Raw genomic sequence first — 16,050 nt, 5'->3', positions numbered from 1 at the left:
AAGAAAGAAAGAAAGAAAGAAAGAAAGAAAGAAAGAAAGAAAGAAAGAAAGAAAGAAAGAAAGAAAGGGAACCCGAAGAAGACAAAAAAGGAAGGCATAAAGCAGCTCTCTGATGTGCAGGACAGAGCCTGAAATAGTCATGTCAGAAATATGCCACGAGATGTAGCATTCATGCTATGTCTGACCTTTCATTCTGTAAAGTGTGACTAAGAGCAGCAGATATTCACTCAGATTTAGAGGTGCCTCACCTTAGTCCTGAGAACAATAAATGCTTTTCAGCTATCTTAAACTGAAATTATTCCTCACATGCATGAGCAGTGTCAGCAAATCTTGTGTCTACAATTTGTAATTCAGTAAATTGTATGTTATAAAGCTACTACTTTTTCTTTACAAAACAATAATTAAAAAACCAATAGTAATAATAACAATAAATAACCAAAATAAAATGCCTTAAAAGTTGTTGACAAAACAGCTTAGGTGTGGAGGGATTTCTCACTCAGAAACACCTGGAAAGCAAAAGAGATCAGGTATGGCAACTTGTACAAAGCAGATTTTTATTGTGGTATCTAACATTCATGAAATGTGAATTAAAAACTCCTTTATTTACAGTTGCAGTAATGTGCAGTATATTATGCACAGACTAGATAAATAGATTTAACAATCCACAAGAATGCTGAACTATGAATTGTTTGATTTTGCATTTTGATCTCCAGTTAGTGTGTGTTATAGCTTTTTTTTTTTTTTTTTTTTTTTTTTTTTTAATTTACTTACTCACCACACTAGCACATAAAAACTTTTCAAAGTAATGGAGTCTTTCCTTCAAAACTGATATCCCACTGACCTTTCAGTATTAAAGTGATATTAAAAACAGCACATTGATAGAATTTTAAGATGGAGGGCAACAAAAAGACTAGAAGGTATGACTAATAAGGAGCCACTGATTTATGATTTGTTCAGCTTAGAGGAGATTGAGAGGTGATCTGATTGTGACAGGGAGTGCAAAGTGCTGATCTCTTGTGTCAGATGACCAGTGATAGGATGTAAGGAAATGGCTTAAATATGCATTATGGGAAGTTTAGATTGGATATCAAGAAAAACTTCATTAATGAAAATGAGGAACTTGCTACTGAAACAGGGAAGTTGTCAGGGCACCAAGACTGCCAGAGTTCAAGAAGCATTTGGACAATGCTCTCAGAAATAAGGTTTAATTCTTATATTGCCTCATGTAGAACCAGGAGAAGGACTCAGTGTTCTTGACGGTCCAGATCAAGATATTCTATGAGTCTATGACTCAAACTGATTTAAATGAACAAGGTTATTGAAAGATACTAACTGCAAACTGGAGGTTCTCCACTGTATCAGCCATTACTGAATTTGAAAATCGTAGAATCATAGAATCACTCAGATTGGAAAAGACTTCCAAGATCACCCAGTCAAGCCGTTCACCAATATTTCCCACTAAACTATCTCTCTCAGTACAAGAGCTAAACTGACCAACACGGTCACTAACTTAATCACCTCCCTGGGCAGCCTATTCTAGCACCTGACCACTCCTCAGGTGAAGGCATTTTTCCTAACAGACAATCTGAATCTGCCCTGGCACAACTTGAGGCCACTCTCTCTAGTCCTATCGCGAGTTATACAGGAGAAGAGGCTGGTCTCCACCTCACCACAACCACCCTTCAGGTAGTTGTAGAGACTAATAAGGTCTCTCCTGAGTCTTCTCCAGCCTGAACAATCCCAGGTTCTTCAGCTGCTCCTCATAAGGTTTGCACTCCAGACCCTTCACCAGCTTCACCGCCCTTCTCTGAACTTGTTCCAGGGCCTCAATGTCTTTCTTGCAGTGAGTTCAGTACTTGAGGTACGGCTTCACCAGTGCTGAGTACAGAGGGATGATCACTTCCCTGCTCCTGTTGGCAACACTATTTCTGATACAACCCAGGATGCCATTGGCCTTCTTGGCCACCCGGGCACACTTCTGGCTCATGTTCAGCCAAGTGTCAATCAATTCTGCTGGGTCCATTTCCTTTATGCAGTCTTCCAGTCACTTTTCCTCAAGCCTATAGCGTTGCTTGGGGTTGTTGTGGCCAAAATGCAGGACTTGGCACTTGGTCATGTTAAACTTCATCCCATTGGCCTCAGACCAGCGACCCAGCCTACTCAGATCTCCCTGTAGGACCTTCCTACCCCCAGACAGATCAATACTTCCTGCCAACCATATGAGCATTCACAAAAATGGAGATAATTACTTTCTATCCACAGTCACATATGCATGTTAGCATATAAAAGCACTTCCCAAAATAATGCCATATGAAATTTAAGTACATTTTAAAAACAGATACAATATATGAATTTGTCTTCTTTACTGACTGAATTTTCAAGCCCTATTACCCTCTCCACCTCTTTCACTCTGTAAGGGATTGAAGCTTTACAATACTGGAGAAAAACAGATGAGGAAATCCAAAAGCAGACTCCTCTAGATCCAATTAGCAATTTCAACCCCCAGAGTGGAAAACATTAATATAATTTTAGGCTTTGAAACCAAAGAACCTCTTCTGCCTAGTTTGTCAATGAAAAAAAATTCAGAAGTAATGAGTTACATATCCACTTCAGGATTTCTACCTTGCAAAATCTTGCAGTTGTATGAATAGTTTAAATATAATATATTTTGTTTCTTTTTATTGATGTCAGTTTTTTTGGGTTTGAAGGAATCTGGCTGCATGAAAGAACAGAGTTGGGTGAACAGCATCTTTTAGATGTAGTGGTACACTAGTCCAGCACAAAACAAGAGGTTAGTAAATGTACTTATTTATTTACATACTTATTTAATAATCTAGGAAAATGTTAGAAATATTTTAAATTATGAAATTTTAATAGGTTGCTTTATCATATTATTACAATGTGTTAGGGTGAAACTCAAGAGGATTTCTCATATTGCTGTATAAAAGAAAAAAAAAAGATAAACACATTCTCACTATTTGCACATTTCTAATATGCTATGAATTTTTGCTGCCTTGGTAAAACATTTTAAACAGACTTTTTAAAGAATTACATTGGATGTTAGAGTCTAAAACATGGTTTATAAGCATGTACTTTATTTGTGAGAAAATGAGAATTTACAGTTTTGATATATGGCATACATCATACGAGCATGAAATATTGATACTTCTCCACATCCTGACCAGTTTTTATAAGCAAGCCTAAACTCATTCGTTGAACAACAATTCTTCTTGAGCTAATTGATTCTGCACCCTACACCACATAAACATACAACCAATTGAAAAGACAAACTAAGATAATCTACTGACAGCTACAAAACAATTTGACCAGAAAAAAAACCAAACCACTGTAACCATGTATAATAAAATAAGTCATATTTAGTTAACTGAAACTGCTTATAAACTAAAATATAAACGTATATATATTCACAGTCTTAAAAGAAAACAGTTCTCCATATGTTTTGGGAACCAAAAATTTGATTGAATCATTTAGTTAAATAATCTCCAATATTCAGCTGATATTTTTAACCTTTTGCCTCTTTTTGCCTGTTCCCCATCCTCCACTGAACAGCAATGGATGGTCTCGAAATGATATCCATTCTCTACAGGATGGACCCAAATGTGATTTTTCTGGAGAAGATATATTCTTTTCTAGAAACAAACAGATATATGAAATTAAACAAACAAATAAACATAAATTTCACTGTACCATGTTGCTTTTAATATAATAAAATATATCAATATGTCCAATTTGATAGCACACTTTTTATAATTACATATTCTTTCCTGAATTAAAAGTCATACATGTATTTTTCACAAGGCTGTAGTTTTTGAAAAACAAATAAGCAAACTCAAAGACCTTATGAAAGCAAACAGTAAAATTACTACACAAATTACCATATTTTTTGTGGGCTTGTTTACTCTGTCTATAAATGTAGTAAATTCATTTTTTTTCTTCAGATATACACAAGTAAAAGTCTATTTGTAAAAGGATTTAAATGCTAGAATCATGCCTTTGCAATACTCCTCATTTCCTTATCTTTAGATGTTTTTATTCAACACCTCAAATAGCAGCAGATATCTCTAGTGCAGAAAGGCTTTTATTGAAAAACAAAGTAGCTGTTTAATCAAGCAGTGTACATTCTCTTAATTCTTTTGACTGAGAACCATAATACTTTAACTGAAAGCTGAGATCTTCAAATTAGTAAATTAACTGCTCAATGAAACTTGAAGAAAAAGTAATACTACTAAAAATATTGTGCCTCTTGCTTAAAGATTTTTTTTCTGTAGCTGGAAAAGTTTTCAAACAACAAAAAAGATTGCACAATATAACCTTTGTTCAACGTCTCTCCCCATAAAAAAAAAAAACCCTAAAAAAAAAAAAAAAAAGGAAAAAGAGAAAGAGAGGAAGAAAGAAAAAAAAGGAAAAGGAAAATAAAAGGAAGTATCTATTACATGTTTAGACTGAAAAAAAGCTTTGGGCAAGTATATGATCAAGATTGACTCTCCTATGCACTCATCTTTAAGATTCTATTAATGATAAATTAGACATAGACATACCAGTTACTTATGTATTTTGATGAAAGAAATATTTTTATTATTTAATTCTGAAAATTGAATAAACAGAAATGTCAGAACAAACCCAACAATAATAAATTTGAAAATTAGTTTAAAAGTGATAGAGTCCAATGCAGCAAAACAGGAAGTTGACCACATCCTGCTTGTCTAACCTGGATTATTTCTGGAGTAGCAACCTCACTTGTTTATGAACCTATCTATGCTGCTAAGTATTATTTTCATGACAGACTTCAGAAATCTGTAAATGTAGATCTCTTAGCTTTCCACTTAATATTGTACACAATTCTTTGGAAGTGATATATAGCCTTACCATTACTATGAAAGGTATATTATTATTCCATTAAAAAATCCCTAAAGACTTGCTGTAGTTTGCTATAAGATACTTCTGAAAAGTCCTTATGAGTTATATGCTTTTATTGTGGCATGAAGACAGCTGTATCTGTCATAGCATGAATTATGCTTGTCTAAACTACAGGGTCAATAGTTTACAAATTATTATTTTTTTTAATTTTTAATTGCAAGTGATTGATACACTGCTTAGAGGGTATTGTTGTAAAATATTTTGTAAGTATAACGTAACATCTTATTAATTCTGAGTGCATATAATCTGACAAAACAACTTTCTATGTGAGAATCATAGCTCAGAATTTGTTGACCTTGTGGTCTCAGTAATAGGGCAGGATAACTTCTCTGCCTGAAGGTATTTTTTCAAAATCTCAAATACTCTCTGCTTCCTTGAATCCAGGTTTAACAAACCACAGGATATCGCAAAGTCTGGTTGTCATGTCTCTCTCTTCCTTTATGCAGCCTGAAGCATTGGTTAGATTTCCTAAGGTCTGCTTTACACGTTACCTACAGTAGTGATCTAGACAGTGTTTATCAAAGCATAGACTACTCTGTATTCTTTCCACCCTTCACATTCAGCACCTTCAGCCAAATAAAATAAAATAATTACAGGGAATGATCAAATGATTTAGAATGAAAATATTCCTTGAAAATAGGATGGAAAAGTACACACCTTGCAACTTACAGAACTATGGAATCATTTAGGCTGTAAAAGACCTTTTAGGTCATCAAGTTCATCCATTCACCTAACAATACAAGTCTACTGCTAAATTATTTCCATAGGCACCACATCTATGTGGAGGGTGGAACTCAAACACAGGAAGTCTGTTTCAGTGCTTAACCACCCCTTCTGAGAAGACATTCTTCCTGAGATTTGATCTAAGCCACCCCTAGTGTAATATGAGGCCACTGCCTTGCATTCGATCACTTGTCATCTGAGAAAAGAGACTAACACCTTCCTTATTGCAAGCTCCTTTCAGGTAGTTACAGAAAGCATCAAAGTCTCCCCTCAGCATCCTTTTCTACAGACTAAACAGCACCAGTTCTCTCATTCGCTCTCTCATTTCTAGGTTCCACTTTTCCATCTTTGAAGTGGATATAACCATGCTTCTCTTCTGAGAATGTATTTGTGATATGAGCTCAATAATATTTAGAGATGGGTATTAATATCAGCATTGCTGTTCTAGTTATTGGTCTAGCTGGAGTGATGAAAAACAGAAATGGCATGGGGAACAAACAAACAGTACCCTACAGAACCATTCTCACAGATATGCATGAGACTGATGTAGAAGCATCACAAAGTTTGCTTACTCCTATTTATGTTATAATTAATTCTCAGACATTATATTCACAGAATTGCTAGTGGCTTAGATATTAATGACAATTGAAAGTTGCAGGTAAAGAAACAGTTCATTTATGTTGAAGGTATTAGGCAACTATGAGAAAGAATTTTCTTGCATTTCCTTCTCATAGAGTTTAATGGAAGAAAGAACATTGAAAATATATTTGCACTGCAAGTATAGGACTAAAATGATTTATCATACATGTGTCCTTAAGGTTATTTTTAATTCATGTCCTTTGCAGTTTCATCAAGAATTCAGGCAGGAACACTTTTGTGGCAAACCTTAAGGCAACACCTGTATGCAAGTTTAAAGCAAGCACCTAGGTAGAGTCCTGTGAGAAATAAAAATATCTTGTGTAAATTAAAATTAACTTTGCTCAGTTATTATCGATGTTGACAAAAGGTCTTCTAATTCTACATTTTTAAAGCTGGCAATTTTTTCCTTCAGAAATATTTGATAAAGACCGGTTCACATCAGGAGGTTAGAACTTTGTCTAGATTGAGAGAATGAAGGTAAGAGACAACGACACCATTTTGAATTAAGAGATTGCATCTACAAACGATTCTCACAAATATAACTTTGTTTTCCTTTTTTTTTTTTCCTAACATTTTTAAAAATCATATTAAAATTATTAGATAACTGAAACCTTATTATATTTTTAATGTATTTGTTGTGTTTATTTATAAGTATTGGGCTTTTTTATTTATCTCCTTGGAGATAAATGAATTTATACCTGCTCAAGGGAAGTTTTTCAATTTTACTAATTTATGAGATTTTTTTTAATTTAAGAAAAGGTGAGAAAATAACAAAAAGTGGGGAGGGTGCTTGGTTCAGTGTATGGAAGAATAAAGAAAGGATTCACTAAAAAACAACTGCAAATGAAAACATTTTGTTGTACCGCACATATGTCTAAAATGCTGCAAGGTCTGATATTCAGGCATTATTAAAATATCTAAAAATAGTGAGATACTTTACATGCTTTTTCAGAATGTCCTCTATTTGAAAGTTTTACTTTACATCTCAGTACTATTTTTTTTCCCCAGAGAGCTTTTAACTTTGTCCTGTAGAGTTACTAATAGCAATACAGACAGACCATTTTTACAGAAAAGTTATATTTACAATACCTCAGTTTTTCCCTAGACTACAATGTGTGTCTTGCAAACAAGCATTTCAGGTATTAGCATAAACGATGAATAAAATGAATATTATCAGAAATTTTTGATTGGAAAAATAAAATGTTTGATTTTTCTGTATAGCAATCTATAAGGCATAGCTTTTGAGTGTGAACAGGTATGCACATCCAGGTTCCTGATTTATGAATAATTTTATCATGACAATAATACCTTTATCCATGTAACAGGACTAAATAAAAGGCAACAGAAAGTTTCACATCCTTTCAAGCCCATAAATATCTTTACTAAATAGAAACTAGAAGTAATATATTGGTTTCAGTCTCTAAAATATCAGTACTTTTGACATCCATAGTAGTAATAATTATTATCAATATAATAATATAATAACAACAATGGCAACAATACTTAACATTTAGGGTTACTAGAGTTAAATACGAAGAGATAAAGTGTATTAAGTGTAATTCAACATGATATATAGTTATTCTAATACCCCCTCATATGGGAACAAAATCATAGCCAAAAAAAGCAATTTAATTTAGCCTATGCCAAAGTAGGATTCAGAAGATTGAGGCTGTACTATACTTTCAATTAATTGTAACTTTCAGCTGTAGGAGTCTCCAGTATATTCTGAGATACATTCAGATGCCTGTATATATCAAATAACCATTTCCTTTGACTACGTGCTGAAAGCTTGTCATGGGCTTGGTTAACATGCTTCTATTTCTAAGCAGTCACTTTTCTGTTGTTTAATCTGTTTTCTGCTATTGATTTGTTCTGGTCTTTTCTGGTTAAAGCCTGGGTCTTTTAACAAATGTCAAGGTTTACATATCCTCTGTTTTGATAAGTAATGCAATATGTAAAATGCTTTGAATAAAATTCTCGGTGTTCAAGAAGAAAAGCTTGGTTAAACAGGTTATGATAGAAATTTTATGATGCATAGTAGACGTCATAGGGTATTTATCGATCCACCTAACATTGTGTGTCTGGAGAGATAATTTCAAAGTCCTTACCATATTGTATTACTTAAGAGCAAATACAGCATAAGAATGCATGGAAGAAAAATTCAACATCTTAATGAAAGTGACCAGAACAAATCTTTAGCAGCAAAGCATTTACATCAATTTGAGCTCTGGAAAGAAGTTAGGTTCGGCAGGTCTATGAAAAAGGTGAATGCTAAAATCTCAGATGAGTTGCTTTTTTAATATTGTTATTTATGGCTATATTGAAGTCAGATCACAAAATATTAGTTCCCCCTTTTATTTATTTTCTTTACTTGACTTATTAACCTTAAAACAAAAAGAAGCATATATTTATTGCATCTTAAATTTACATAATGTATTTATATTTCAGACATATTTCAATAGTATCGAGAAGACTCGAGCATCTTACAAGAAATCCCATGTAATATGCATGGCCCTTCCCTCTGGAGATTTGAATATAAAATGTAATCTTTCTTGGATGAGGATTTGGGGGGAAGAGGAGAGGTGAAGAGAAACGTATTAATTTTGTTTCTAGGTGTCTCTGACTTCAGGTTTGTAGGACTGGAGACAAGTCTTAATATTTTATAGAAATAATGAATTTAAACAGTTTTTTGTTAAATCATACCTTGATGCTATTCTAATCAGATCATACTGGAAACTAGATACTTGAATAATCTAAACTCTTAACATGAAACTCACACACATAAAGGAATTCCTACAGAAATTATTTACAAAAATATTGACAGAACTTACAAATATTTATTAATCATTTTCTACACATGAAAATGAAATAACACAAAAACTACAATAACCCAAAAATGTTCCTGCAAAACACAACATAATCCTAACTACACAGGTTGCTCCAGAAGTAATGCCTCCTGTTTATTTCCATGGAAATCACAACAGATACAGAGCTCACTTACACTACTTGATAGAGCAAATTCATATCTATAAAATGCTATTTTTCAACATAGTCACCATCACCAGCTATGCATCTTTGCCAGCGATGAACAAGAGCCTACATACTGTACTCGCCACAATCTGCACCACTGAAGGTGACCCACTGTCGCTGCCAGCACTGCTGAAACGAAAATCAACACCCCACTGCACTCAGATCCACTGTTTGGTCTCCATAAACATTTAGCAAGTGTTGATGAACACCAATGGTGCCATTTCTTCCACCAGGAGCATTTCAGTGACACACCTTTGATTTCAATGACATGCCTTTGCTTCATAAACATTTCCATGCCAGATGCCATTTTGACAGTCCACCCTGATCTGTCATCTGTCACACAGCATCAAAATGTAGTGGAATTTTGTTGAAGATTCAACCTTTACTGCTATCCACCAACATCTGCCTCTGATGTCATAACATCAGCCAAGATAATAAAATAGGAGGCACTAGTTTCAGAGTGGCCTTCACATAAACAGGACTTTTAGTACCACTGGCTATTAAAGTTCAATATCTTCTTTCTACTCCAGTTCCTTACCTATTTCCAAAGTTTGATAATTTAGGACAAAAATTGCAGATTGAGTAACTGCCTTTGGCTGAAGTTTTCTGAAAGGCTGGTCATTTCTAAGGAAAAGACATGTGAGATATTTATGTTGAGATATTTATGTCCTTTGTAGAAATAACTTGAAATCTGCCAACTAGCAGACCTTTGCTTTTAGAATCTGTCCAAATTTGATCAAGTATGTACAAATTAAAATTTCTATGTGACTGGAGGCAATGTTCTTGATTTTTTTGGCTATCTGCCCTAAAACATCAGTCAACAAGGAAACATGCTTCACTGTGATGTTACATGGAGCTAATCAAGACTATTCCTAAAAATAGTGTTGAAAGTCATGCTAGGTCAGGGAACTAAACAGCCTCTTGTTATATGCTCTCTATTATATGCACTCAGGTTCTAGCTACAGTAAATGCGAAGATGAGGATAAGAAGCTCTTATAGGAAGAAAACTGGCAGAATGAGCAGAGAGTTGGGGTTAAAATCTGAGAGATGAAACCAAGGCTGGAAGTACACTGAAACAATATCCTGACATAGCTGGCAGTAGAAACAGACTGACATTGAGAGAAGAGATAAACTATGGGGAAGAAAGGCACTGTAAACTGGCAAGGGTGGATTAAGAAAGAATAAAGAAGGACTAGAGGCACTAGATTGGCCCTAACTTCCTTAAATTATCAAGAGTACTGGATATATATAGCTAGTGATAATAAAAGATGTAGAGAATAAGTAGATTAAGAGTCTGCTATTTAGTGCCTAAATAGTACACTAAGACATGCCAAATAAACTTGGAGAAGATTTAAACTAAGAGATACTGAATCTTAGGAATATTGGCAAACTAGGTACTATAGGGACTAGAGGGAAAGACAAGTAATCAGACAATGATCTGTGGAAATAGACTTAACTACTGATGGAAAAGAAAGCCTAAGAATGGATTGGAGAGAAAGCTTATACTAGAACAAGTCAGAAATAAGAACTGTTCATATTTGAAAGAAGGGTTAGAGAGTAAAGGTAAAGTTAGCAATGAAAAAGAGAACAAGGAAAGAAAATATTGCACTGGGGAAAAAAAATGCTGCCATCTACTGCAACAACCTTATAGAATTGTACGTCTCCCTGTGCACTGATTTGAGAAATATTTTTGAAGCTATATGACAAATCTTTCACATCACAGAGAACCTAAAACTGCTCTTTACTCTTACATGGCAGAAATCCTTGTGGTAGGTCTAATAGTTCCAAGATTTCAAGTGAGTATCTAAACTACATGGATGTCAGTGTCACTGTATGGTTTTTCTCTCTTTTTTAATTTCTATTATACTGAAACTATGCTCAAAACAATAAGCAACAAAACCTAGTAAATTTTAACTACTTCAGAACAGTGCAACTCTTTTTCTTCCATGTTATTTATTCATTGTCTGAGCAGAAAAATATTCAGAATATTGAATTGTCTCATTATCATGTCCTAACATTTATGTGATCATACTACCAGATGTGGCTTACAGAAAAGATGGCTTTATTCCTAATATAGTTGTGGTTTTGGTAGACTGAGTGCAGAATTTTACTGTGGAAAAGTAGTAAGAACTATAAATATCTTCATATGTTTACAGCATTTCTATGCATTTCTAAGGAGAAAGAAAAACTTCACTGTTATTTTCAAGAAATTCTACTAAGTAGGTAAATGGCAAAAAAATTGAAGGGACTGCTAAATAAATATCTCTATATTTGATCCCATGATTCCAAAATGTCCCCTAGTTTCCGTAACTTCTATGACAAACTTCTAATTTGCAATGGAGACTAAGAACAAAAAAAAAAAAAAAAAAGAAAAAAAAAAAGAAAAAAGAAAAAAAAAAAAAAAAACAACTGAAAAACATCTGACAACCTTCTTGAATAAAGGAATGAAGAAAAAACTTTAAAATGACATGTTTTCTTCAGACAAAGAGTAGTTTACAAATCCTAAATGAAAGAGAGTATTTATGGAACTGGGATATACAGACAATACTAATAGGAAAGGAGTAGGAAAGCAGAATGTTTTTAAGAAGTAAAGCTGCGTCATGCACAGCCTACAATAAAGATAAACACTTCCTCAGGGATTCTGGTTCATCAAAAGAAAGGAAGGCAAAAAATCAGGGCGAGGGTTCTTTCAAAAGGAAGAATAAGAATTGGAATATGTGAAAAGGAATGTCAAATAAGAAATACTGCAGGAGTTTGTCAATTTTTGTTTTTCATTGAGTTGAAAGTCTGTAAGAACATTATTAATAAATTTCATTAATTTAATTTCACAGACTAAGAAAGTGGTAGAGTTAGAATTTATCTGAGAAATGATAAATGTTTTGTAGTGGACACTGTATTTAAAGGCCATCTTTAGAGCTAGGGGTGATTAAGGAATGACAAAATTGGGCCCCAAATTTTGTTTCTTCTCTTTGTGGTTTTGTTTCCTGAAAAACACTGTTTTACTGAAATCAGAAAGACTAAAATTCAGGGGAGAGAAGAATTAAGAATACCAGGTAGTATTTTAAATAACAATTAGAAGCTCCCATCACATTCTGCTTACAAATTCTAGTTATTCCGTAAATTCCAGTCAAAAGATCGAATCTCACAAGACAAGATGGAAAAGAAAATTAAGACTATTTTAGAGTAAAGAAAATAATGAGGTGGACAATTCAGATATACGGGAGACTAAATGTGCAACATTGGTTGCATAGACGTAGAATGGGCTGATAGAATAGAACTGATGATTGTCAAAACCCACTCAAAACCTGTTTATTGGTATAAAAATTACTATCTAGCTAGTTACCAAAAAATAATTACTTAATTTCTATGTCTATCTTACAACTTAGTGTTAAACTGCATTACCAGTGTTCAGGAAAGTATTCACAAACAGATTTTATAACCACAAATTCATGACAATATTCATGGAGTTAAGAAAACTACTGTCAAGTGTAGGGCTAACATTTGATTCTTACATAACTCTGTAAGCTACTGATCATTACAGCTCATGCGTATGTATTACAAAGAAGGTACACATCAGGAAAGTCTTTCTTTTCTGCTTTTCTTCTTGCTTTTACAAAAGCAAGGTGAGTTTATGAAAAATTGAAAAGTAGAAAATGCAGTCAAAATGCATCAAAAGGTCAATTTAACATACTGCCTTTCACAACTCACTGACACAAGGTATTATGGAGATCAAGATCAGTGGAGAGACAAGCATAGACAAATGTAAAAAACAAAATAAATCAAAACAAACAACCTCCCCTAAAACCTGAAGAAATAGAAAAGAAAAATTAATTACCAGTGAGCAGAAAGAAAGAAATAACTATAATTTCTAGAATGAAGGACCATGCAGGGTCCTCAAATAGACAGATAACTAATTAGCCTCACTGGACACGTTCTACTCTTTCTTGAGGTTATCTTTCTACTCTTCCTTATTTATGTATCTGTTTGTTTATTTATTTATTTACTTTTTCCCCATTCTTTTTAATAATATAAATTTAACACATAAAAGTAGATTTTTCCTTTGAAGATATTACACAGAGGTGTATGCTATACATAGATGCTTTTCTTGATCTGAGATACACAACACCCACAGAATTATTTAACTCTTCAATTATTTCAGTGTTAAGGAACAGAATAAAGATGGTTTAGAATTAATTTATTCCATCCAAGTCTTTTGGAAACACCTATTAATTTTGGGTGTAACAATGTTAAAATTCCTTTCCAGATCTAACTCCAGAAATGACATGAACTCACCCCCAAAGAAGTCTTAGAAAAGTACGTTGAAGTTGAGTAGTTTTCCAGAAACTCCAAATTAAAACATGCAAGTATTGCATGTTGTATCTTTATAAAAACATGATCAGTCATGTTGTGTTATATAAAATGCATTTTTTTTTCAGTACTGCATATATTTGAGGTTCTTTTTTTATTTGAGTAAATGTAAGCAAAAATAACTTCTGTGTTTTTAGACCTCCCTTAACAGCCTGAAGGATCTGAAAAATATATTGATGCAGTTATTGAATTAATTTATATTTATTAAATTATATTTATGAAACATACATGATATCCCTAACATCTCTGATATACACGAACATCTCGCTGCCATATGGCATCTACTTCTGAAAATTTCCTATCAATAATTAAAAAGAACTCTGAAAACCAACAGGCATTATGGTTGTTGTAAGACAAATTTAGGACCATTTTATTGATTATGACTTGCCAGATCACTGAGGTCAAATTCTCCTGAAAAAGAAAACTGTGTGAAGACTTGATTTGACAATTAATTCAAATGGAAGCACCTCCATGGACACAGGATTTTTAAAAATCTCTTTGGCAATATTAATTCAGTGCTAGTTGAAAAGGAGTACATTTAATGAATCACTAGAATACTTTCCAGGCTTCTTAATTAAATATTTCAGAATGACAAATTAAGATGAATGAGAATGCATAAGAAAATATGTTTTAATTAATATGTTTCTCATATAAAAAAGATACGCAAACATCTAGTGTTTTCAGATGAAGATTACTACAGAGTTAATAATTAATTGTAAATTACTGAAGAGCAACAGTCTTGCAAATTGAACTAATACAATAAATGTTTAATCACAGCAGATGAATTATATAAACATAAAAGTATTTTCTGGTTTAACAAATAGTATGTATTTCAATGTAATGTATCATCACTGTTTAGTTTTCTCAAATCCATGATGAAAAAAATTATAAAGATATCATGCAGAAACATATACAGAAAGAATTAAAAAGATCTGGGCTCTTTTTTTTCCAGAGTTCCTTGACTACAGAAAGGGGAATGAATATGGGAAAGAGAATGAACATGCTAAAGTATCTGTGTTTTTTGTGAAAATATACATATATTACCAGACACAGTAAACTGCTTCTCTCCCTCTCACACTTTTGACTCTGCCAGTTGGATTGTTTTTCCCTGCTCCTCTACCAGTCTCTTCAAAAGGAATGGCATTTTTTTTCTTTACCAAAGCTGCTAAGTTCTACATGGCAGTTCTGTGTTGATTCTTACTTTTTTTCTAGATGGCAATATATAGAGTAGGTTACAATCTAGACAGCAGTTATACATTAATATGAATGTAGCGCATAATACTTAACTCAATTATTCCAGATAAGTGAACATTCTATTCTGAACATATGAATATTATGATAATTTTACCACTGATATTTGCAGCTCAGCCACTAAATTCAGGGTTATAGCAGTGATTAGATGAGGAATCTCATCTAATTTAAATGGTGGTGCTTCACCAGCAGTCAATGTAGAGAAACAGGAAAATTCAGAATGCAATTAGAACTTTTCTAATATGGCAGGCAGACAAAGAATTTTATTCTTTCTCAATGGGTGCACTTAATCGAGCCTAGGATGCTAATTTATATCAAATCTAATTTTAGGAATGTAAATCTAGGGAATAACCACAGACAAATTGTACTCTGTTATTTTTTGTCTTTGGTGTATTAATACAATGTAAATAGATCTTTAATCCAAATCTGTTTAAAAAAAAATAGACAGAAAATAGTTCACACGTTTTTCTTGAATTTTCTTTTAATTTTCCTTTAAAGTCAAAAGTTAGCTTAGATTAAAAATAAGATAATAATAATTTAAAAAATGGCAATTATATACAATTTATGAAGCAATCTAATTTATACTATGACAAAACTTATCAAGGAACTTCATTACTTATATAGTTTAGAAATGTCAATAATTTTGCTACAGTTATTTAGTACTGCTTATATTTTCTATAACATAATTTTTTGGGGCTTTGAAGTTTTATTTATTTTGAAATGTCACATTCTACACAAATGACAAAAGATAGTATTTCACATTAGAAATTTTCTTCTGCTGTGTTATACAAAAACATGAATCTGAAAGTGCTAGCATTTTACAATTTTTTCTTTAACTTTCAAATTCAGATTATTCTGGTAATTTATACAAATTGATTAAAAAAATAAAGGGATTCTTGGTCATCGATCTACAGTAAGTTCTGTAGGATGCATATATTACAGCACAGTTGGTAATCAACATGAAAGAAATCTGTGGCTTGATTATGATTGGAGTTATGGTGAAGCTGTATTTTCCATTTTGGGAAAGAAAGAGAGAAAGAAGGAAAGAGAGAAGGAAAGAAAGAGAGAAGGAAAGAAAGAAAGGAAAGAAAGGAAAGAAAG

The 16,050-nt window shown here is 33.0% G+C and overlaps 1 protein-coding gene across 1 annotated transcript in view; it reads right to left on the bottom strand.

The window, feature by feature from the left end:
* Positions 1 to 3,510: 3,510 nt before the first annotated feature.
* Positions 3,511 to 16,050, bottom strand: part of LRRIQ1 (leucine rich repeats and IQ motif containing 1) — a 98,083-nt gene continuing 85,543 nt past the window's right edge. The window contains 1 exon segment of the mRNA XM_042890303.1: positions 3,511 to 3,650. Within this exon segment, the coding sequence (XP_042746237.1) occupies positions 3,511 to 3,650 (140 nt within the window).

The sequence above is a fragment of the Lagopus leucura genome, unplaced genomic scaffold (assembly GCF_019238085.1).
Source record: "Lagopus leucura isolate 7727_CA_CO unplaced genomic scaffold, USGS_WTPT01 Super-Scaffold_100159, whole genome shotgun sequence".
In the NCBI taxonomy this organism is placed as follows: Eukaryota; Metazoa; Chordata; class Aves; order Galliformes; family Phasianidae; genus Lagopus; species Lagopus leucura.
Note: the sequence above shows the minus strand (reverse complement) of the source record. Positions and strands in the feature narration are given on the sequence as shown.